Source organism: Arctopsyche grandis, unplaced genomic scaffold (assembly GCF_051622035.1).
Source record: "Arctopsyche grandis isolate Sample6627 unplaced genomic scaffold, ASM5162203v2 HiC_scaffold_15, whole genome shotgun sequence".
Classification (NCBI taxonomy): Eukaryota; Metazoa; Arthropoda; class Insecta; order Trichoptera; family Hydropsychidae; genus Arctopsyche; species Arctopsyche grandis.
The window spans coordinates 82,748-108,752 of NW_027518423.1; the positions used below are offsets into that span (position 1 = coordinate 82,748).

Here is a 26,005-nt window from a genome sequence, read left to right on the forward strand (position 1 = left end):
ATATATATATATATATATATATATAATAATTGGACTTGCAAAAACAAATTTCATTAAAAACAATCATTTTTATATGGTGGTACAATTAAGCATTATGTACTACCAAGTGGTACGCGAGTCAAAAAAGGTTGGGAAACGCTGAGGGGGCCATGTATTGTTCAAAGGTTGTAAATGCGCTCAGTTCGAGGTGATACTTCGCCGAGGTGACATGTTACTACCGACCGCTTCCTGACACCTGAGATGTCCTGCAAATGACTTCCTGGGAGACGATGGAACTCACCAGTGATGGTCAACACACTTAGGTATTTATCCTTACCATTGCAAAAAAATATATTGTCGCCATTTTGGTTATGCATTTTGTTTCCATCGTTTTTGCGATTACTTTAAGATTGTGTGCATTTTTGTCGGGAACTCTGCGCGAAAAAGATGTCACCACACAGTGTGATTGCTTAGAGCCGCTTATCATATGACGAATTCACAATAACGGGCGCTGTATAATATTGTATGTATATTCAATTTGATTCGGCCATTTTTTATTGCGCAGTTTGCAATTTCTTTGTTTGCGTTTTTACAGGTATTCCTCGACTTTTATTTTTGGATTCAGTGTGACAGCATGCTATACACCTATTCACATACACTACGCAAGCGCATTTGTTCGCGACAACTCTCAATAACAGACCTATACTAACCGTGACCTTCAGGTGACACCGTCCATTAAATCGATTACTTGCCTGTAGGGGAGAAAAGTCTATGTTGACATGCGCTTCTGAGCTCATGGCAACAAGGGGCGGGGGAAGCCGGGGTTGCTTTAATCGGTACAGTGTCTGGGTAAATTTTCAGGACCACCCCATGGCGCAGGTCAGATCCAGACGAGCCTTCAGCGAGAGAACATCTTTGTGGAAGATAATGGAGCTCAACAGTGATGGGGCCGCACACATACAGGTATTTACGACTGCAACTGCGAAATCAAAAATATTTTTTCCTGTCGCCATTTTGGTTGTGCGTTTTGTTAACGTCATTTCTGCGTTTCTTTTTGACTGTATCATATTACGCATTCACAATAGCGGGCGTTCTACAATATTCGGTGGCATTTTGTTTCGGCTTTTGGGTGCGTTATCTGGTAAATTGCTATTTTTTACTTTATCTATGTTTTTAGTTGTATTGTTTTAAATTGGGAATTTTGGGTTTCTTTTGCAATTTTGTTCATTGCAAGCAACCGCAATTGTATGTAGTTGTAGCTGTACTTTTTTACTTTATCTATGTACGTAGTAACAATAGATGAAGTTTTGTGATCATGCGAAAATTCGAACTCGAGATTTTGACTGATTCGAACTCAGAATCGATCACTGATCACGTTTTCATGATCTAGAAAAAATGTGTGTGTGTGTGTGTCTGTGTGTGTCTGTGTGTGTGTCTGTGTGGGTGTGTATTTTGGGGATATTTTTAACACTGTTAGTCCTATCGAACTGAAACTTAGTATCGGTTACTGAAATTCTTATCGACACGACGTAAATTTTTTTCAAATTTTTAAGTTGACCGGAAATGGTACCTCGCCTTATAGGTGTCCTCTTTTTTTAAGTTTTTGAATTCAATTATCTCCCAAATCACTAACTCAATCGGACTGATTTTTTTTTAAATATAATAGAAATAATAATTTTTATAACCTCATATTTTTTAAATATTTCTATCTGAACCGGAAGCAGTACTTTTACTCTAGAGAATCGAAGTTTTTTATGTTTTTTTCAGATCTTCATATCTAGAAGTTTAAGTTTAATACCAAGTTAATTATAAAATTTAGTTAGCATCCGTCAACCGGAAGTAGCAGTTTACTCTTGTTCGATTTTTCTTCCACTATTTTTTTCGACCCCTTAAGCATGTGTGTTCGTCACAAAAAAATTCAAGTATAATTCTTGTTGCAATTTGATGAAAATGAAAAAAAATTATTAAATTGTATAAACCGGAAGTGGGATTTTTTTCAAAATGTTGTGAAAATGTTGAAAATGTTGTGCCCACTACTCTGTCCACACCCTTGAACGTATTAAGCTGAAAATTTATATTTCTATCCTTTATGTACTAACTAAGAGCTGATAGGGTTTTGGTCAGAATTTGTAAACCGGAAGTAGTATTTTTTTTAAAAACAATATTTCATTATTTTTTCATTATTTTATTTTGACCTTTTAAATTGTTTGAAGCTTCTTGATATTTAATGTGTATAATAAAAATAGTGATTTTAAGTAAAAATAAAAAAAAAATTACTTAATTTAATGAACCGGAAGTGGGATTTTTTTCCTCGTAGAAAGGTCAAAAATGTTGTGCCCACTACTCTGTCCGCACCCCTGATCGCATTAAGCTGAAAATTTATATTTCTTTCCTTTATGTACTAACTTAGAGCTGGTAGGGTTTTGGTCAGAATTCGTAAATCGGAAGTAGTATTTTTTTTAAAAACAATATTTCATTATTTTTTCATTATTTTATTTTGACCTTTTAAATTGTTTTAAGCTTCTTGATATTTAATGTGTATAATAAAAATAGTGATTTTAAGTTAAAATAAAAAAAAAATTACTTAATTTAATGAACCGGAAGTGGGATTTTTTTCCTCGTAGAAAAGTCAAAAATGTTGTGCCCACTACTCTGTCCGCACCCCTGAACGTATTAAGCTGAAAATTTATATTTCTATCCTTTATGTACTAACTTAGAGCTGGAAGGGTTTTGGTCAGAATTTGTAAACCGGAAGTAGTATTTTTTTTTAAAACAATATTTCATTATTTTATTTTGACCTTTAAAATTATTTTTATTTTCTTGATATTTAATGAGTATAATACTGATAGTGATTTTTAGTAATAAAAAAAATTTGAACAAAATCTGATAACCGGAAGTAGATCTTTTGTTTTGTGCAAGTTTCCATACATTTGCGCTCAATTTGTATCGCTATCATAGTCATCAGTTCAATATCGAATTTTGTTTTGTAACCTTCTTATATTCATCAAATACATAGATAAAGTCATGGGTTGGTCACACCCGAATTTTTTTATATATTACCTCAATTTATGATATTTCAAATGATTATTTGTATAAATGCACTAACTGCTAAATTTGAATTCAATAGTGTTAGTTGATATTTTTACGTTGCTAGTTTAAATTTTTGACACTCTTCAAGTAAGGGCGAAATCATACAGCGGTGAATGTGGGACTTGGGGTTTTTTTTAGATAGTTCAAAACATATAGAAAAAATATCGCGTTTGTGGTATAGTCCTTTGAAAACGATACATTCGACCGTTCGTCGTTGAAATTGTATGGTAGTATTTATCCTTGCTTTCTACATATATTTTTTTATCAAACTTCTCTTTGACTGTTACTAGGAAGGATAGTTCCGAGTGCAGACTGCAGACACATTATACAGTTAGTTTTGCTTGTGCATAACGGAAAAAAAGATATTTTCTCTTGAACTGCTACGTACTAAACTGCGACCTTTTTATATATATATATATATATATATATATATATATATATATATATATATATATATATATATATATATATATATATATATATATATATATATATATATATAATATATATATAAGTCTTATATAATATATATAAGTCTCAGACTTACGAGAGCTGAGACTTATGTTCTTGACGATGTAAAGCGAAACTGAAACGAAATGTAATTGGCCATCGCGGGTCGAGTGGGGGGTGATTGCGATCGAAGTCTCATCTTAGATCGGTTTATTTTTATTTATGTAAGTCTCATCCTAAATTTTATTAACGCAAATATTTCAAAATACGAACCACGAACTCAAAAATAATAAAAAATAAAAGTCAAATTCTGCCGACCGCTATACGCACGAACAATGTTGTATTTTTGACCAAAATGCAATGCCTTAGCATTGAAACGTAATGTAATTGGCCATTGCGAGTCGAGTGGGGGTGAATGCGATAGCATGTATCCATGTACATATGTATAATACTGTAACGTAGAGATTAGGTGAGTGGCGCTCGTGGACTGATGGTTCACGACCGCGGATCACCTGATCTCTCGTTCCCGCCAAAAAGGCCTCCACGAATGAATCAGCCCTATGCAACGGCCAAAGGCATCGTCTGACTCATCGACCAATGATTGTTGAGATATGTATGTATGTGTACTGTGTCCAGCGAGTATAAATATGGGGCGTTCTCGGCATGGAATTCATTCCAGCCCGGACCGCCGCCAAGAGAGCACGAATAAACCGCTACTACCCATCTTCCTGCGTCTTTCTCCGATTCTGGAAACCCACCCCCCCTTTACGTCCACGCAACAATACCTTTTACGTAAGTCTCAAAACTAGATCGTTTCGACTATAAGGCAATAATTAAATGACTTTTTCCGAATATGAGACCAGGGACAAATTCTGTAATAGAGATAATGAATGATAGTAGCATTATAGAAGATATTTTATTTTTAGGTCTTGATTCTAGACCTACATATACATCGGTACATTGTGTTATTATGTTCTTCTAAATTCTAGAAGAACAATTGAAACGATCCATCATCCATAGCGTAACTCCAAATTTATTTCAAGTACATATGTATACATAATTGATGATTACTCTCAATCATTATCAAAGGAAATAAACGTATATAAAGTAACGGGAAAATTACAAAGAAATTAAAATAGCCCTTATAAGACAAATCCATAGATTGTTTGTGTTCTTTAAAAAGTTTTACTAATTTACAGAAATTTTTTTAATGCTTATTAAATTTAAAAAGATAATAATAAATAATCTAAAATATATTTTTTTGTCATTTTGATTTTTATATATGTCCATTATAGGCAGTGGCGGCTCGTGGATAGGATATCTGGGGGTGCTGCGGTTGATTTTACTATTAACATCAATTTTATGAAAATTAAACATTATATGTATTTCATTTCATTATAAAATTGATTCTTCTGTATTTTTTCCTTGAAAAAAGATCTATCACCTTTTCGTTAATTTTTTTATTGTCCGTAATCATTTTTTTTCAATTGACAGTATAGACAAAGCCGTCAATCTTTCCTGAACCATTGTGTTTCTTATACTCGTATACATATGTATATCTTTATTCTATTTATTGATGAAAAACACCGTTCTGGCTCAGAGGTAGTTAAAGTTGTAAGCAGAATTTGAATAAGTTTTGCTATTTCCACACGAACTTTGCATAAATTGATTGCAAAAATAAGTTTTAAAAATATTAATAAATCTTTAATACTATGCATTTCTTTCCTTGAGTAAAACACTTCTAATTCAGTTTGAAGTTTTTCTTTATCTAACATTGGATATGATTCAACGGTTAGTAGTAGATCTTTCATTGGCATTTTCTTTCAGTACTTTTGAAAATTTTCTTTATTGAATAATTTCCCAGCTTTTAATTGATTAGAAAAAGTATATCTTTCTTTAATATCCTTAATAATAACAAAGCACATATTTTAGGTTTCTATAATATGTGCGTAATATATGCATCACATATTATTGGCTTCTATTTTTTCTCGTATTTGTATAATGACATTAGTAAAACTTTTTAAGGTTTCTTTAATTGAAAATGCATCGACATTACTAGATTGCATTTGGTTATAAATAATTTCTACATGCGGCATTAACTTGTGAAAAAGTTCTGACTAAAATAAAAAATTGTATTCAGTAAATTGGTAGAATCTGTTATTGTTTTATCAGTATTTTCGGAAGAATATTTAAGTTATTGAAAACATTAGCTCAGCTTCTCTTGATTTTTATACCATCTTAAATACAATACTTAGAGTGACGTATAGAAGGAAGTGTAGAAAGATAGAAAGTGTAAGAGGTGTAGAAAGAAAGACAAAAGGTGCAGAAGAAATGACGAAAAGTGAGGAGCGTGTCGAGCGCGCGACGCCGCACACGAACGCAACAAGAAATGTGTATAGCACTGTTGGGAGTGCAGTACGGACCAAGCTTCTAGCTGCCCTCGCGCCCCCCCTTCGCCCACTTGAGCAATTCCATCGAAAACCGTACTGCACAAAATCATAAACGATGCCACACTTTCTGATATTAGTACCGCGATATATGATCATTATTGGATGTATCGGTGTGCGGGCGAGCTTAATACACGCTTAAATATTATTGATATTTTCATATAATATACATACATTTATGTATATAATAATATTAATTTTTTCTCAATTTCCTTGGGGGTGCTGCAGTACCGCAGTGCGTATGGACGAGCCGCCACTGATTATAAGTAACTTTTTAGGGAATTCTTGAGACTCAAATATTCCAACAAAATGAGTTTCTCGAATTTCGAGATTTTTATATATTTACATATTCCGAAAAAATGATATTCTGTAATCTTGAGAATCAAATAAAGTCGAGAAATTAGAAGCTCTAGTCTCAATTCGTCAATATATTATATGTATAATATGTATGACAGTTTGGCTTGCCTATATATTTCATAAAATTCTCGGATTTTTTCGGCTTTTTTTTATAATTTAAGTACAGATAATCAAAAATTACAAATATGAGTTGCGAGCGTGTCGCGATTTGAATGGGAGTTTCAGGAAAAAGTGGCAACTTTGAATTCTTATTCGCTGTGAAGAAACCAAAATTAATTTCTAGCTTTAGCCTTAAATACGAAGGAGCGCGCACCGGTGGGCTTATGATAAACAATCCAATTTCACTGCAATAGTTGACTATTGAGCGATCATTTTAAATTTATTAATCGCCGAATTTGTTTGCGTCTGATTTTGAGCTAACTCTGGTTCATATGACTTTGTTTAACTATCAATACAAGTAATATTTTCCGGATCTTGTAATATTTTCCAAAAGCAAATCTCAATGTTTTTTTTTCTTGCATTTTTTAGAACTTTGGAGTGGATGAGCGCTGCAACCGAGTCCTGCAAATGAGCCTCGACCTTGCACTCAGTTGAATAAAGTAAGTTCTACATTCAGCATAAAATTAAAATGAACTTTAAGGGGTTATTCTAGTCTAGAGGGATGAATTGTAGGTATTTTATTTATAAATGTTTGAAAAGTACATAAAAAAAAATTCTAAATTCTAAAAGTTACAGGCTGATGAAGTGGCGCGTCAAAAGGGCGCGTCAAAAAAATGGCGCGCCCTGGTTTACACGATTCCAACGTTCATAGTTATCTGATATAAAAACAAAATGAATTCTTAATCCAAACAAATGCTGCAATCGAAATAATTTTTTTTCGCAAAATAGTGGCTGTTTGAAATGAAAAGACCATTTTTTACCAGTTTTTTTTAATTTTTTAAAAATAGTAAAATTTAAAATTTGTTATGGTTCTAGTTCGTGCGATAGAGTAATGTATAGAGAAGGCTCACACCAAATTTCAAGTAAAACTTGAGATACCATGTCAACCGTCTCGAAAAAAGTACTTTCGAGAAAAACGCGTTTAAAGTTTCGGGTAAGGTTACGCGCCGGTTAAATGCCACGTCACTGAAGCAGCGATATCTCCGAAAATAATTTGGATTTTAAAAATCCGCTTAAACATATTCTTAAAGGTTTAAGCTCTGAAAATATGAAAGAAAAAAAAATCGATTTTTTCAAATTTCTAAACTAGAATACCCCCTTAAAAAAACTAAGACTGACTATAAATATATGTATTACATGTATACTTGTTTTTTTTATATACAGTATCCGAGTCAATCAATAACAGTAAATATTTTTTTAAATATGGAAAGCAGCTTGTCGTGTTTAGAAGAATTAAGACTCTTCACATCTTTAAAAAAGCAGATCAAATGTTGCATAATACAAAACGAGCGCATTTAAAAGGTAGTCAAGATTTCTCGTCATTTCTTTAATCGTGATTTTTCGAATGCCTCATTGTTATCGGATGATTTCTACATGTGTGCGAGTCGATTCAATTTTGTCAACCAGAAATTTAGCTAAAATGTCTCATAACACTACCTACATATGTGTTTACCGGTTCGGTGATTACTGGTCACAAAGTCACTAAAATATCTAAAACGCAACATCTGGCAGCCGAAAAGTCCATCATACTAACGATAACTATAATACTAACGAGAACTTGAGTGCCAAATATTGTGTATTCGCGATTTTAATGGCAAAAATTGTCTTTGTGACCACCGCAATGTGACTAATAATCCAATTACCATGTGTTGACCGTACATGTATGGACAGTTTCTGTTGCAGAAACCAACGAATGATCTCTTTCCATTACTCATTATTACAATGAATGAATATATGTACATATGTATGTGTGTATGCTGTAACATTGTAAAAAAACGTAGTTTTAACTAATATTCGATGACAGTCAAGAAGTATCATGTGTTAAAACATGTGTGTATATACTTACGTAGTTTCAAATTATGAAAGTCACCAAGTTGTCTTACATGTGTACATACATATTTTCGTTGTCTGTATGTATGTATGTAAATCTACAAAATATTAAGGATAGAAAAATATGCCTTTGTGCATCCATATATTCTATACCCATACATATATTCTCAATAACGAGTTCATCATCAGTAAATCATGCTATGTAAAGTTTAATGACAATAGTTTAGTGTATACATAAATAGTAAGGTCACAGAAAACCTGAATGTATGTAAGAATTGCATAATATATTTTACTTTAATCTATGTAAATATGAACATATGTATCTACATACTTATTATGTATAATATAGAAAAAAGTTTCAATCACAAATTCGATCTTGTTGCTCTCAAACTCTTCTTTGTCTTTGGAGCTGCAGCTTCGGATACAGAATACAATCTCGATTTAGACCCACTTCGTTCATCGAAAAGATTGCGTTAATTTTTAAACATTGGTGGTTAATTGTGAGTAAACTTTCAAATTCTGAAAGACACTGTCTGTCATTGTATTAAATTAATCAAAATATGTATAATCAAATGTCCGGTTTACACTCAATTCTCAATCGGTTAATGTATATAGTATTTTTTCTTAATCGTATAAAACAATAATGCGAGTAATATCGGCATCCGGCGTTATCATGACTTATCGATATCACCATCGAATATACATACTAAGGTGAAGTCACGATATCATAATTGCTCTTGATATTGGAGGTGTCTAGACTTAAAGTTGACGTAGTCATATTCTGCTCTCGAAACATTCTAGTCGTTCTCAATGTATTATAATGTGATGTGGGATTTACTATTTATTTAATGCATCTTTCGTTTTGATGCTAGTAATAATATTAATAATGTGGGGTTTATGTATGCGATGTGCTAAAATACGATATAAAATATGAGTTTACTAAGATCGGCACCCTTAGGGTGATTTTAAGTGCGAATATTCTCTTAGGAGTAAACGAAGAGTTTTAGTTGAATTATACGTATGCAACTACAAAAATAATCTGACGAAAACAAACGTCATCGTCGAACGTTCAAATCGGACAATTATCGACATGAATCGCAATGAATCTCTTCTGCTAAAAGTAGATTCTGTAGCCCTATTGTTGTGATATTTACTACAAGGGCAATCAGCTAATCCTTAAAGGTCACTTTCTTTTTCTCTTTTGATACGATTAGATATGCAATGTCCTTAAAAATGGAGCAAAGTGTAACGGGTTTACGTGCACACGTGTCTCTGTCTCCTCTCTTGTTGAAATATGCGTACAAGCTTGATCAAATCGTGATCTGTGAAATTCCATAGATTCGGAATCATGTTTCAACGAAACCAAGTTGACCTTTTGGTCGCGTTGCTCCCCAGCAACTATTTTGTCCTTTGGGTTGTCACTCTGAATACTGGGGAGTCCAGAGTTATGAAGTTACGAGCAGTTTTGTCTATGGCATTAATTAAAGTCTTTAAAATCAGTACATAATTCATGTATGTTCAAGTTAAAGTTTTTAAAATCGAACATCAAATTGCGATTATCGACATAACGATTCTGTTATCCGTGTCCTGTGATACTACAGAGGCACTCAACATACTTTGAAAGTTTCAAACGTCACTTTCTTTTTCTCTTTTGATACGATTGGATATGCAATGTCCTTAAAAATGGAGCAAAGTGTAACGGGTTTACGTGCACTCGTGTCTCTGTCTCCTCTCTTGTTGAAATATACGTACATACATAGATATATCGCCGAACTTGCGATTGCATTGATTTCGTTGTATTCAACGTAGTCACTTGAATATACATAATTAATATTTCAAAGTGATCCATTATTGAAACAAGCCAGAGAAACGTTAGCTGTTTACATTTCTTCGAGTTTTTCATTACAAGATGAATCAAAATTGAATAAATCGTCCACAAAACGGACAATTTTCAATCTTTAAACTTTAAACGTACTCTCGTTCTCAGTTTAATGGATACGTGTCGTCCTCATTCGTGTAAAACAATACTGCGAGTTCTTTCGACATCATATGTTTTCATGACTTATAAACATCTGATGCAGGTGATATCACGACATACCAATTGCTCTGGATACTGGAGTTGTCCAGAGTTATGAAGTCGACGTTGTCTTGTTCTCCTCTTGAAACTTTCTAGTCGTACTCATTTAATTATAATGTGATATGCAATTTACTATTAATTTAGTGCGTCTTTCGTTTTGATGCTAGTAATAAAATGAATAATATGGGGTGTACATGTATGTATGTGATTTGATAAAATACATAACATGAACGCACTAAGATCGGCACCTCAGGCCGATCAGATTAAATTTTTAAAATTGATCTCTAAACGAATCGCGTTGGAATAATGTTTTGAATATTTTTGACAGCAAATTTGCTTCCCAATTAATTGATGTTCGCCGAATGACTTTGTCTTCTTTGAATCATCTGAGCGCAGTAAGTCCAAGAATTGGTCTCCACTGAATACATTTGTAGTCTATTTGTGGATACATATTTTCCACTTTTATTATAAATATTATAAATGTTTCCAATTGATTCAAAACATATTTGAATCAAGTCGATGGAAGCTTCGGTCTATAGTATAGCCTCCATAACATATAAGCTGTCTGGGCTTCAAGCTTACTTTGGACAGTATTTGTACACCATTTTTTTTTTTTTTTAAATGCTTTTTATTATTACGAAATTATTTTCACAATACATCTTATATCTATTTTAATAGCTACTGATCTACTGATCATTTTCTATTTTACAATTTAATTTAATTTGCTTATTAATCACAGTATTATATTATTCTAATGTTAATCTACAGCATAATAGGAAAAATAGCTCAAAAACCTATTTGCAATCCTTATAAATGTTCATAATACATCTAATACATAATATTAGTTAAAGACTCTCTAAAGTCGATGATCTAAAGCAAATTGTGTTTAGGTAATCTGTGTTTATACCTGAAGGGTATAGACATTTTGTTGTAATCACCGAGACTCTTCACAAGTGTGTTAGTATGGTTATTAGTGATTCTTTCATAGAATCTACTGGTTAGTTTGTTAGTAATGTCTGTTACAAACGGAATATTATATATGGAATGCAGTTTTTTCAGGTTAGTATATATGGGTGTATTATAAATTATATTTAGGGATTTATTTTGTATTACTTGGAGCTTGGAAAGGTTAGTATTCGAGGCGGTATTCCATACAGGTGAAGCATAGGCTAATAATGGTAATATGAGCGCGCGATACAATTTTATTTTATTTATTGTTGATAAAGAACTATGGCGATTAAATATTGGATATATTGAGGATACACCCCGCATCGCCTTGCATTTCGCTGCCTCAATGTGAGGTGCCCATCTCATTCTTTTATCAAACGTTACTCCTAAATATTTTATTACTGACTGCCATTTCAGACTTTCTCCAGAGGGGATTTTCAGATCTGAACTTGGCTTATGCTTTCTAACACTAAAGAATATGGCGTCTGTTTTGGTTTGATTAATTTGAATTTTCCACTTAGTGAAGTGTTCAGTCATTGTTTTAATTGCAAATTCAAGATTTTTAAGAATAGTGTCTGGTTTTTTGCTACTTGTGAAGCAAGCTGTATCATCTGCATATAGGGCTATGTGACAGTTTTTTGGAATAGGTATGTCATTTATATATATGGAGAACAAGAGTGGGCCATGCAAGCTCCCCTGCGGAACGCCAGCTGTGATTATTTTTGGAGACGATATATCATTATTTACGCTAACCACTAGCTTTCTACCAGTTAAGTACGATTTGATGATGAGAATTAGGTAGTTTGGTATTTTGTTAATAAGGAGCTTATGAATGAGTCAATCGTGCCAAACCGTGTCGAAGGCCTTTTCTATGTCGAGACATACCATTCCGGTACTTCTCTTCATATTAAAGTTCTTCGTCACGTGTTCAGTTAGTCTTGTTAGTTGTTGGATCGTGGAATGTCCAGTGCGAAATCCAAGTTGTTCATTTATTAATTTCTTATTTACGACTTTAAGTAAACGAGTGTATACTATTTTTTCCAGAATTTTTGAAAGCGTGCAAAGTAAGCTAATGCGGCGATAATTGGCCGGGTTTTTTGAGCTTTTATCGGGCTTAAGTATGGGAATTACGTTGGCTGTTTTCCAGTATTCTGGAAAATACCCGGTGAGTAAACATGCGTTGAATATTTGAGATAGTGAGACTAAAGCTTTAAACGGAAGTTGTTTGATTATGATATTATCTATTGAATCTCGCCCAGGTGCTTTTTTTATTTTTTAAATTACGTATTATATTTTGGATTTCACACGGATGCACCAATTTTATATTTTTAGTACTGTTAGTGGGAGTTTTTGTGATGATTTTAATGGACCGGTTGACTTTATTATGCGTCGGTATGTGATTGTAATGTTGTGTGAGTGTGTGATGTTTTTGGAAGGATTTTGATAATAGTTCTGCTTTGTCGCAATCACGCGTCACTGAGATTCCTGCATCATCTAATGGAGGAATCGAGTTTTTTGTCCTGCGAATCGCTTTAGCTAATTTCCATAGAGAGCCATCAACTGAGCTTAATTTTTCTAATTTTTTAGACCAAGCTTCATTTTTTATTTCTTTGATTCTAATTTTAATTTGATATGTGAGCTTATTTATTAATGTTTTCAATTCTGGATTTTTTGATGTTTGCCAAATTTTACGGAGTTTATTTTTACTTTTTATTTGATTTGCAACAAAGTCAGTTATCTCTAGTTTGTGTTCAATGTATTGTGTCTTAGGTATGTGACGGTCTTTGGATCGAGTTATTGATTCCGTCAGGTGTATTATGGAGCTGTCGATTTCTGTTTTGTTTGTGAGTGTGGTAGAAGTTAGAATAGTTTTGTCATTTATGTACGACTTGAACTCTCGCCAGTTAGCTCTCCCGTAATCCCAACTATGCTTGATGATTTCCTCGGGTTTCCCGTCGATTGAGAAGATTATCGGGAGATGATCAGACGACAGGGTTTGAAGGGCATTTGGTGTCGATATTTTTGGGCAGTTCTTGACGAGGACAAGATCTAGTGTGGATTGTTGTGAGTTATTTTTGGGATAGTGTGTGTATGTATCCGGATGAAGTTTGATTGTATCTGTTATTTGAATGTATTTAAAAAGAGTTGTGCCTTGTTGGTCAGTGTTTACGCAACTCTATAGCGGATGTTTGGCATTAAAGTTACCAGCTACCAATGTTAAATATTTTGTTAACAATGAAATCAGAGAAAATTGGCAATTTCTGATAGGAAACGATCAACCTGGAGTCACAAATCCAGGTCTGACCAACAGCATACTCTGAAAAATTCATTTTCAATCAGGGATAGAACCCGGCACCTTCTTGACGGTGAGCAGAAGCTTAACGTCCGAGCTATGCTGCTGGCTCATTAAATTTCGACTTTTCGATGATAGATAAGTCAAAATCGATACATAGAAAGACAAGTCCAATCAAGTAAACGAAGCGTTTTAGTTGAATTATACTTATGCAACTACAAAAATAATTCGAGTAGATGATTTTAGACAAATTTCACATTTATGTGCTTTTATCCCGGCATGCAATTTTTTATATTTCTCGAGTATAGGTTTTTGAGTAAATGATTTTACACATGAAATGCTTTTCACAGTTTTGTTGTGGATAATTTTCTATGCGAAGATTCCCTTAGGAGTGTGTGTTTATCTAAAAACATATCCAAGACGAGGAGTGCCTCCATTTCAAAGAGGCTATGCAAAGAGGCTATGCATAATGTTATCACATGAATATTATTTACGTTTACAATAGATTCAATACATATTTGAATCTAGTCGATGGAAGCTTCGCTCTATATAGCCTCCATAACGAAGAAGCTGTCTGGGCTTCAAGCTCACTTAAGACAGTATTTGTACACCATTTATGTAATTAAATTTCGACTTTTTGATGATAGAAAAGTCCAAATCGATACATAGATAGACAAGTCCAATCAAGTAATCGAAACGTTGTAGTTGAATTATACGTATGCAACTACAAAAATAATCTGACGAAAACAAACGTCATCGTCGAACGTTCAAATCGGACAATTATCGACATAACAATGAATCTCTTCTGCTAAAAGTAGATTCTGTAGCCCTATTGTTGTGATATTTACTACAAGGGCAATCAGCCAATCCTTAAAGGTCACTTTCTTTTTCTCTTTTGATACGATTGGATATGCAATGTCCTTAAAAATGGAGCAAAGTGTAACGGGTTTACGTGCACACGTGTCTCTGTCTCCTCTCTTGTTGAAATATGCGTACAAGCTTGATCAAATCGTGATCTGTGAAATTCCATAGATTCCAAATATTTCAAAGTGATCCATTATTGAAACAAGCCAGAGAAACGTTAGCTGTTTACATTTCTTCGGGTTTTTCATTACAAGATGAATCAAAATTGAATAAATCGTCCACAAAACGGACAATTTTCAATCTTTAAACTTGAAACGTACTCTCGTTCTCAGTTTAATGGATACGTGTCGTCCTCATTCGTGTAAACAATACTGCTAGTTGTTTCGACATCATCTGTTTTCATGACTTATAAACATCTGATGCAGGTGATATCACGACATACCAATTGCTCTGGATACTGGAGTTGTCCAGAGTTATCAAGTCGACGTTGTCTTGTTCTCCTCTAGAAACTTTATAGTCGTTCTCATTTAATTATAATGTGACATGCAATTTACTATTAATTTAGTGCGTCTTTCGTTTTGATGCTAGTAATAAAATGAATAATATGGGGTGTACATGTATGTATGTGATTTGATAAAATACATAACATGAAAGCACTAAGATCGGCACCTCTGGCCGATCACATTTGTATGCTTTTATCTTAACATGCAATTTTTTATTCAAGCTTACTTGGGACAGTATTTGTACACCATTTTTGTAATTAAATTTCGACTTTTCGATGATAGATAAGTCCAAATCGATACATAGAAAGACAAGTCCAATGAAGTAAACGAAGCGTTGTAGTTGAATTATACTTATGCAACTACAAAAATAATTCGAGTAGATGATTTTAGACAAATTTCACATTTTTGTACTTTTATCCCGGCATGCAATTTTTTATATTTCTCGAGTATAGGTTTTTGAGTAAATGATTTTACACATGAAATGCTTTTCACAGTTTTGTTGTGGATAATTTTCTATGCGAAGATTCCCTTAGGAGTGTGTGTTTATCTAAAAACATATCCAAGACGAGGAGTGCCTCCATTTCAAAGAGGCTATGCAAAGAGGCTATGCATAATGTTATCACATGAATATTATTTACGTTTACAATAGATTCAATACATATTTGAATCTAGTCGATGGAAGCTTCGCTCTATATAGCCTCCATAACGAAGAAGCTGTCTGGGCTTCAAGCTCACTTAAGACAGTATTTGTACACCATTTATGTAATTAAATTTCGACTTTTTGATGATAGAAAAGTCCAAATCGATACATAGATAGACAAGTCCAATCAAGTAATCGAAACGTTGTAGTTGAATTATACGTATGCAACTACAAAAATAATCTGACGAAAACAAACGTCATCGTCGAACGTTCAAATCGGACAATTATCGACATAACAATGAATCTCTTCTGCTAAAAGTAGATTCTGTAGCCCTATTGTTGTGATATTTACTACAAGGGCAATCAGCCAATCCTTAAAGGTCACTTTCTTTTTCTCTTTTGATACGATTGGATATGCAATGTCCTTAAAAATGGAGCAAAGTGTAACGGGTTTACGTGCACTCGTGTCTCTGTCTCCTCGCTTGTTGAAATATGCGTACAAGCTTGATCAAATCGTGATCTGTGAAATTCCATAGATTCCAAATATTTCAAAGTGATCCATTATTGAAACAAGCCAGAGAAACGTTAGCTGTTTACATTTCTTCGAGTTTTTCATTACAAGATGAATCAAAATTGAATAAATCGTCCACAAAACGGACAATTTTCAATCTTTATACTTGAAACGTACTCTCCTTCTCAGTTTAATGGATACGTGTCGTCCTCATTCGTGTAAAACAATACTGGGAGTTGTTTCGACATCATCTGTTTTCATGACTTATAAACATCCGATGCAGGTGATATCACGACATACCAATTGCTCTGGATACTGGAGTTTTCCAGAGTTATGAAGTCGACGTTGTCTTGTTCTCCTCTTGAAAATGGGCAAAGTGTAACGAGTATATGTGCACACGTCTCCCTGTCTTCTTTTTAGTTGAAAAGTAGATATATCGCCATATTTGCGAATGTTGCAGTTTCGGTTACATCAAATGTGATCAATGAATGCATTTCTCGATTGCAGAATTCTCATTTTCCAACATGTATTGCATGATATACATATACATATGTATAATAATATTGCATGATATATCACCAATCTGTTATATCAGAAGTTGAGCCTTTTGGTCCTATATAATTGAATTAGTTTTTAAAGATACACTAAAATTTGGTTGTAAAAAATTTGCGCGGTTCGCTGTCTATTCGATTTATCAAAAATTTAATAAATACATGTAACTTTCCATACGTAGGTACATATATATAATTGTACGCATTTGTTTTAGTATTTTGCTCACATTGATTTTCATAAAAATAATGTCACCAATTAATTTTATTAATTTAATCTTCGTGCTTCTTTACATAAGTAAATTTATTTTAATCAGTGAATACCAATGTACTGCTATACAGTTTGTTAATATTTTTCCTATATGTTCAATACAAATGTGAAATGCTGATGATAAATTGTATTGTCTGGAGTATGTTTGTAAGTTAACCATAGTGTTGGTAACCAATAGAGAGGTCATGGGTTCAATTCCCGGCCGGAATTGAGAAATATGACTTACAGACTTATGTACATACAATTTTCCATTTTCATTTCATTTAATATTTTGTATCCGATAAAAATCGATATCCTCTGTTTCCTGTAAATTCGTAGCTATCGAATTTTTTGGTTGTTAAATATGCTCACCTACATACATGTATTGTAGAATTTGTTAAGTACAACTTTGCCCATATATTGTTATGTGTTTAGAATTACTTAGTACTTACATATGTATGTATAAGGTTTGGCCATAGGTATCGCTTTGTGGCAACTTATCATGGCACATATGGTAAACATGTAGAAATAAAATAGATAATAAGATTTTAATATATTTAATGTATCTATGCATGTATGCGTATGAATTTTCACTGTGAGATTTTGGATATGTGGGTAATAAATTAATTACAAAAAAATATAATGGATTTTATTTTACCTTATAAGCCTGGTGTCGCAATGTGTGGCCGTTTGCACAACTCCGTGCTCTAATCCGTGCACAAATCCGTGCTCTAATCCGTGCACAAATCCGTGCTCTACTAATACGAATTTTTTGCTCGTAAATTTACAGATTTAAAATTCAGCACACATCCAATTAACCATTTTAAACGAAAACAAAAAATAATTTGGCCAGAACACTATCCTAATAAAAATGTTTCAATAGAAAATTATCAATATAATATAGTATTAAAAGTGGGAAAAAATCCCAAGTGAAAATACGTAATTTTGACTTTTGATTTAAAATGGACGACTACTTAGAGAGATTTGAAAACTGAAAAGTAAAGATAAAATACTCGACTATAAATTCTGATATTCATTTTGAAAAGGAAATTAACAGATTTTGAGAAATCGACCGAACAACACCAAGATAAAGAAAAATCGCGCGATTTAAAAAACACATACATATATGTATGTTTGTATCTCCGAATCTCGAGCCAATCAACACTTTTTATTACCAGATTCGTATTTACTGGGCATAGATCTATAGATAAATATCTAATTAAAATCGAGTAGAAACTCAGGGGTGGATTCTTCTTCTTGTTAATGCCTTGTCCGCATCCGGACGTTGGCGACCACCTCGTCGATTATTTGAATATATCCGCATCGGTCTTCAGCGGCTCGGAATAGCTCTTCGGCGCTCATATCGGTCCACATGCGCATGTTTCGAAGCCAAGATAACTTTTTCCTGCCAATCCATTTTTTTCCTTCTATTTTCCCCATGGTTATCAAACGGAGAAATTCGTATTTTGGACCCCGTATCATGTGTCCGAGGTACTCCATCTTTCTCCGCTTGATGACAGAAACAAGTTCCCTGCCTCTCCCCATCATGCCGAGGACAGCTTCGTTTGATATCTTTTTGGTCCACGGAATCTTCAGCATACGCCTATAGACCCACATCTCAAAAGCTTCAATGCGGCCGATCATCTTGGTTTTCAGAGTCCACGTCTCACATCCGTGTAGTAATACTGTCCAGACGTAGCTCTTCGCGAATCTCAACCGCGTATGAAGATTGAGATGCTTGTTTGTAAGGGCCGCCTTCATTTTTACAAATGCTGTTCTAGCCATCTCGATGCGGATTTTTAGATCTTCATCTGGGTCCATCTCTTCATTCAGCCAGGTACCCAGGTATTTGAATCTTTTTACTCTTTCTATCACCTCTCCATCCAAGGTTAGATTCCCGGTGTCTGTTTGCATTCTATCTACTATCATAAATTTTGTTTTCTTTAGATTTATGCGCAGACCTCTTCGATTGCTTTCTTGATGTACACGGTCTAGAGATCTTTGCAGGTCTGCTAAATTTTCAGCGACTAGTGCCGTGTCATCAGCATATCTTATATTGGTGATCGTCTCGCCGCCCACCTTGATGCCCTCCGCCTCTTGGAGAGCATCGTGGAAGATGGATTCGGTGTAGGTGTTAAAAAGAGTAGGTGATAGGATGCATCCTTGCCTGACGCCCCGTTCTATAGGAATCTCATCAGTGAATTGATCATCGACACGTACTACTGCAGTCTGATTCCAATAAATATTTCGTAGCAATCTGACATCTCTGTCATCCAGGCCAATATTTTTTAAAGTTTCCATCAGGCGAGCGTGTTGGACACGGTCAAAGGCCTTTTCAAAGTCTATAAAGCAGATGTACACAGGTTTACGGACTTCTCTGCATCTTTGGAGTAGTGTTTTCATACAGAAAAGGGCCACTCGGGTACCCAAGCCTTGTCTGAACCCAAACTGCTCTCTGCTAATCGCCTCTTCACACCGTGAGTAAATTCTGCCCTGTATTATCTTTAGTAGGATCTTCAATGTGTGACTCATTAGGCTAATTATTCTGAAGTCGCTACACGTCCTCGCGTTACTCTTTTTGGGCAACGGGATAAATATGGATTGTAACCAATCGCTAGGTACTTCGCCTGATAAATATATTTTATTATAGAGTTTTGTTAGATTTTCTATGTTATCGTCGTCCAATAACTTGAGAAATTCGGCAGGAATCAGATCCGGTCCAGTAGCTTTCCGACTCTTTGCTAGTTTTATAGCATGTTCCACTTCGGATTTCAATATATATGGTCCCGTTTCTGGATCTTCAATATGCCCTCCGGTTTCTCTTTATTTCTTTCTTTATTCCTAAGGAGTATGAAATCTTTTTTTCTGAATGATCCTGTTGCTTCTTTTAGTTTTTTATGTACGTTAAATTCGTCGTGTTTTTCTTGTAATTTTTCAATTTCGTTACATTTATTTTCCATCCATTTTTCTTTGATTTCTTTAATTTTCCTTTGTATTTGGCGGTGAATATTTTTATATTGTGTTGGATTATTATGTTTGTGTTTTCTACGTTCTTCCATTAAATGTATAATTTCATCCGTCATCCAAGGTTGTTTTTTATTAATTATTTGATTTGTTTCAAGAAACTTTTTCCCAGATTGGGTCATTGCTGATTTCATACCTTCCCACTTTAAGTTTACATTACTATTTTCTTCAATACATTTTTGTTTAAAATTAAAAATAAAAACAGGGGTGGATATTCCAATCAAAAAAGCAATTATATTTTTGGTAAAATTTTGATTAAATATATTACAAGCTACTTTTTTGAGTACTACTTGATCAAAAATTTATCAATAAAGCTTTTAATTATATCCCAAGTGACCTCCAACCTGAAAGTCCAAATCTATCTTTTAGTACATACATATGTATATTTATTACAAATACAAATCTATATAGTTGCATAACACGAGTCACAAGTTTGATCAAGTGTGACGGATTTTGACACGAATAAATAAAATTTTATTAATAGTTCATCAAAGTACAATACTCGTCAATATATAACGATGATATTTTAATAGTTTTTCGGGAAAAAAAAAGTCGTGAATGTCCAGGCAGATCTACACACGGCCACACTGTGCGTTGCCTGAATATACCTTCATACAAATGATGAAATATTAAATGTATGTAATTGTATCGCCTTTTTACAAACTGTTCCTGCGTCTACATAAGAAAAACACAAACACACTTCCAATTTCATCTACCTAGGTAATGTATTTAGACGTACTGCACATTCAAATAGTACATATGTACATACATATATCGATATGCTGGTTGGAGTTTCATTCCCTGCAGTATATAATATACATATATTAGATGAAAGAAAAAAGTCCATTTGGGCGAATGTTGAGCATATTAAGAACTACGCGAACACAGTAAGTATATCACAAGAAATGGTGTTGAAAGTAAAAAAAAATACTAACCCAGGCGAAGCCGATCACTCTCACTTACATTTCGTGGATGACATCAATTATCATTATTAAGCTCCATGCATCATTCTTCAGCTTCGGATTCCACTAACATACATATGTACATAAATAGTTATAAGTGCATATCTATACATATATTAGTCTTTACATATGTATAGATATGTAGGTAAGTATTGAACTTGATACAAATTAATGTTACAGATGTTATCTCAAAATTATTCGATTGGAGTCGTACGATTGTTTCTGAGATCGAAAGATTTATTATATGTATTCGAATTTCAGATATTCTCGCTACTACAAGTATACAAATATATAGCTACATAGATACTCATAATAAAATAATAGAGAAATAAGTTCCTTATTAATTAAAAACCACAAAACTCAAGAGTAAAGATTGTTTCATGGTGGAAAAAAATATGCATAAAAACCTTTTAAAATTATATTAAAGTTACATAACGATTTTAAGAAATACCCTAATGCAGTGGTCACCAACCTACCGGTCCATGGAAAAAATTGATCCAATTTTCCCCCAATCTTTCGATTGAAAAAATTGATCCAATCCCTCAATTTTCATCCGGCCGAAGGAAAAAATTGGCCTGATTTTTAAAAACTAATTCAAATTCCTTCACAATCAGGTCTGATGAAAGTTTTATATATTTTTGATAAAATAGTTACGTTCAGAAAATTGAATACACGCTTTATAACATACAGAATATGAATAACATTAGTTGACAATTTGATAAATATGAGAGGACCATTTTAGGTCGCAAGTGGTGATGATACTTACATAGGTCTAATTGATGTTGGACGCAATTGAGGAACTGAATAACATTATTATTATATTCGGAAAATAATAAAAACAATTTAAACCCGGTTGACCACACCTGATTCCAAATTCGATTCACTCACCAAATATTCAATCGAGTATCGAGTATTCACCGAGTATTCAATCGAATATCGAGTCAAATTGACTCGATATCCGATTTATTATAAATATGGAGCGTTTTATCAACCATTATTACTTTTTTATATTTTGTTTTCGGACTTTTTGTGGCTGGACCTTTAACCGGTTGGACGATTTTCGGTCGGACGTTTTATCATCTGGGTTTTTTATCGTCTGGATCACTTATCTGGTGGACATTCTATCGGGAGGATCTTTTTTCGTGGTACCTTTGTGGTTGGATCTTATATCATTGGACCTTATGTTGTGATACGGTATATACATACATATACACGGTTACACGACAACTCGTTCGTAGATTTTGTGATACGGTATATACATATACACCTGTATGTAAAAATAATTAAATAAATAAATGTTTTAATTTTAATGATTTTTTAATAGCTACCAACCTTTTTATTTTCGAATTTGTACATAATAACAACACATACATATGTACATAAACATGTGTGCATAATTTAGGTATAAAATCCGTGTTTACACTATATACAAATATGCAAGAAATAAATTTACCTCTTTTATGTTTTAAAAAATGTATTCAAGTTTGTTTGAATTGGATTCCAATAAGATTTTGTTTATCCAGGTCCTCCATACATTTCAAAATTCTGAACCGGCCTATTTCTCAAAGGTTGGAGGAATAGATTTGTCTCATTTAGTCTTGAGTGCGAGTCTAGTTTTTAGACGCTGTTTTGAGCAGCCTTTTGGATACACAGCTCCAACTGTCTTCTTTTGTTTACAGTAGTAGACAAAAGCAGTTGCTTGGTTTTGACAGGCAAAACACCGTCTATGGTAAACTCCAAGCTCTGTTTTAACCCCTCAATTTCTTCACATAAGACCCTTATAAATTGTCTATTAATTTTATAAATCTTATGCAAATTTCACTTTTGTTTTGTTATTTTCGCATCTATTCGCATATTTTACGAATTTAGCATCTTTTAGCATCTATTCCGAATTTTAGCAACAATTAGGCATTAATAACAAAATGCCCAAAATACGTGTCTCTAGTAATAATAAATTATATAAGTTGTAATTCGATATGTCTAGAATCTCGGAAAAACAGAATAAATGTATTACAGGACACATTGTTAAACGCAAAACATTATATTTAATATTTTGTGAGATATTTCTCGAAATGAAGAAAACTTTCAAATATAACGGCTCATATTTACATATATGACATAACATAATTTTTCAAATGTCAACCTTTAGCTCGAGATAAATGAACTCATACAAACTCGGACTTGAAAGATATCAAAAGGTGTTGTTTTAGTGAGGTTATCGAAAGTAACCCCAACACAACGGTTAGGATTCTTATCATGCTATTTCTGCTGATTATGAAATTGAAAAAATAATCAACAATAACAACTTATAATATTAAAATTTTATTATTTTTTCAGCCGACAAAGATTTTCTTTTGAAGCGACAAAAAATCTTCGACCTGTTGAACCATGTCAACCAAGAATTCGGCGATGAATACGTCAAAATCGCCAAGGAGTATTCCATCGAAGACCACATCGATCAATACACCGTACATTAATTGAATTAATATTTCAAATATATTAACTTTTCAATATTTATTAATTTTATAATTTACTTTCAGAACGTTAAGGCCGTTAAGGAATTCGTGAAATTCTACAAGCGTGGATTCGTTACCAAGTTCAAGCTCTTCTGTCTGACTTTCGACAAACATAGGGATGAAGCTGTTGCTCTATTCAATGTCTTCTACTATGCTAAGGATTTCGAAACCTTCTACAAGACCGCTTGCTGGGCCCGCGAATTCATGAACCACGGAGTCTTTGTCTATTCCTTCACAGTAGCCGTTCTCCACCGTGAGGATTGCCACGGATTCGTCTTGCCAGCAGCTTATGAAATTTACCCCTTCTACTTCGTCAGCAGCGATGTCCTCGCAAAGGCCAATTACATCAAACAACAAGGATACGTTCAAGATCCTAAACTCGCCGAGTTTTATGGTATCCAATTCGAAGACAACACCTACACATTCTACGACAACTACACCCAAGGTTATGACTTCTATGATCAAGAACGAAAAGTATCTTACTTCACCAACGACATCGGATTGAACTCGTACTACTTCTACTTCCATGCTGACTACCCATTCTAGCTAGGAGGCGAACGATTCGGATTGAACAAGGATAGATGCGGTGACCTGTACTACTTCACTCACCAACAACTTTTGGGTCGTTACTACTTGGAAAGATTGTCCAACGGATTGGGAGAAATCCCTTCATTCAACTGGAAGTACCCAGTCAAGACTCAGTACAACCCCAACATGAGATACCCCAACGGATATCCCTTCCCAAGGAGGCAAGAGAACTACTACGTCAACACCGATAACAACCAGTACCTCGTCCAGGAAGTCGAAGATTATGAAAGACGCATCCGTGATGCCGTTACCCAAGGATTCGTGACTTTGGTGAATATTTAGAATCTGGTGAATGTCAAATAAGTGATGGTAAGCCTAGAGAATGTCAAATAAGTATAAACTTATTTGACATTCTCTAGGCTTACCAACTTTACATTGGGCCGTGCTTTTAGGAACAAAAGTGCGACAACAGTTTAGAAATAATCTACTAGTTTTTTTTATTCCAGAAGTATGGGTGTAATAAATATTTTCAAGTTTTGTAGTTTCAATTTTGATGGAATCCAAATCTCGTAAAAATCACTCAACGTCATTTGCTCGGTTTGCAATTTTATTGTGGATTCTTTTAATGGCCGTAATGTATCAATGATGACATTAATTTTGATCTATTTACATTTATTCTAAGAAATAGTACTCCGTATTGATTTAAACTATTTTTGAATAAAATTCTTTACATTACAATAAAGAGTTTAACATATCAAATGTATTATTCCATCTATTAATACAGTCTATTGCATTTTCGTTGAATTTCATTATAAGACAACGGATTCTTAACTTTTTAACCAAGTCGCGAGCATCACATATAATTGTATTTAAATCGGAATCGTTAATAGAATCTTTGATTGTTAATTGTAAAGTATGTGCCACACATTTTATTCCGATGAGATGAGGGAGAGAACAGTTTTCAATGGAAGAAATCAGGTCCATTGTCTGTTTTGACAGAGTAGATTTGTATGATATCGATATTATATTTTTCTAAATGTTTCAAAAACATATTTTAAATTTGTATTCCTGTATGTTTGTCCATTAATTCTATCATTCCCAAAGTGTATATAAATTTTACCGAACTGAAAAAACGAACCGCCAAAAAATATCGGTTCGGTTTCGGTTTTTGTTTTCGGTTCGGTTTCGGTTCAGCTCCCTGGTTTTTATAATATAATTAACAATTATTTATGTATTATTGAGACATCTGTAGTTGAAAAATATATTTATCAAATTGTATATGTACCAACTTACTTTATATTTTGGTTGAAATCTTTACTAAATTAGAGTTTTACATTTCAAAACATTTAACTAGATAAATTAATCATTTAATTTTTTTAATGTTTTGAAATTTAATACTCCAATTTAGCAAAGGTTTTAACCAAAACTTATAAACATATTTTTACTCTATAGATGTCTCGATAATACATAAATAGTCATTTATTGTATTATAAAAATTTTTAATTAATTAAATTATTTTTTATTGATTTATCAAAAAAACTTTTATAAAATTGTTTTTTCTCGCGTGTACGTATTTTTGTATGCAATATAAAGTATTACATATACATATAAATCTACATCTTTGTATTAACTTTTAGAGAGCTTGAGTTCTGTAGTTGGCAAGCACAAGTGAGAGCTTAATTGATCGGGTTTTTTTTACCATACGGATATGTTCTTTGTTGCTGACGAAATAATGAAAAATCGATTTCTACACCTGCATATGAAGCCTATTTATTTTCCTGGTATTAATTAAAAAGATAAAACATTCCAACTTTTTATTTACCCTTTTAACCCTCCCGTACCGATATGGAGTACATCTCAACGTCAAAATTCTTGTTTTTTCAACCATTTGTTAAATAGTAATAGCATCTATCTTAAATTTATTGTATTCCACAAAGATATCCTAATGAATCAACAACAAAAAAAAAATACTCATGGATAATGTCAAAATGATTTAGTATGTGCGTAGTAGTGAAGTGAGTACGCGGCC

General features: G+C 33.4%; 1 protein-coding gene across 2 annotated transcripts; it reads left to right on the forward strand.

Annotated features, from left to right (window-relative positions):
* The first annotated feature begins 179 nt into the window (after positions 1 to 179).
* LOC143921867 (arylphorin-like) lies at positions 180 to 25,019 on the forward strand. 2 transcript variants are annotated; one of them, XM_077445187.1, is made up of 6 exons: positions 180 to 302; positions 841 to 942; positions 6,852 to 6,922; positions 7,647 to 7,784; positions 23,270 to 23,400; positions 23,473 to 25,019. In XM_077445187.1, the coding sequence occupies exons 4-6, from the start codon at positions 7,751 to 7,753 to the stop codon at positions 23,992 to 23,994; spliced, it is 687 nt and encodes a 228-aa protein (XP_077301313.1). In that variant the 5' UTR covers positions 180 to 302; positions 841 to 942; positions 6,852 to 6,922; positions 7,647 to 7,750; the 3' UTR covers positions 23,995 to 25,019. The 2 variants fall into 2 exon arrangements, with proteins under 2 accessions (XP_077301313.1, XP_077301312.1); XM_077445186.1 differs by lacking the exon at positions 841 to 942.
* Positions 25,020 to 26,005: the final 986 nt, after the last annotated feature.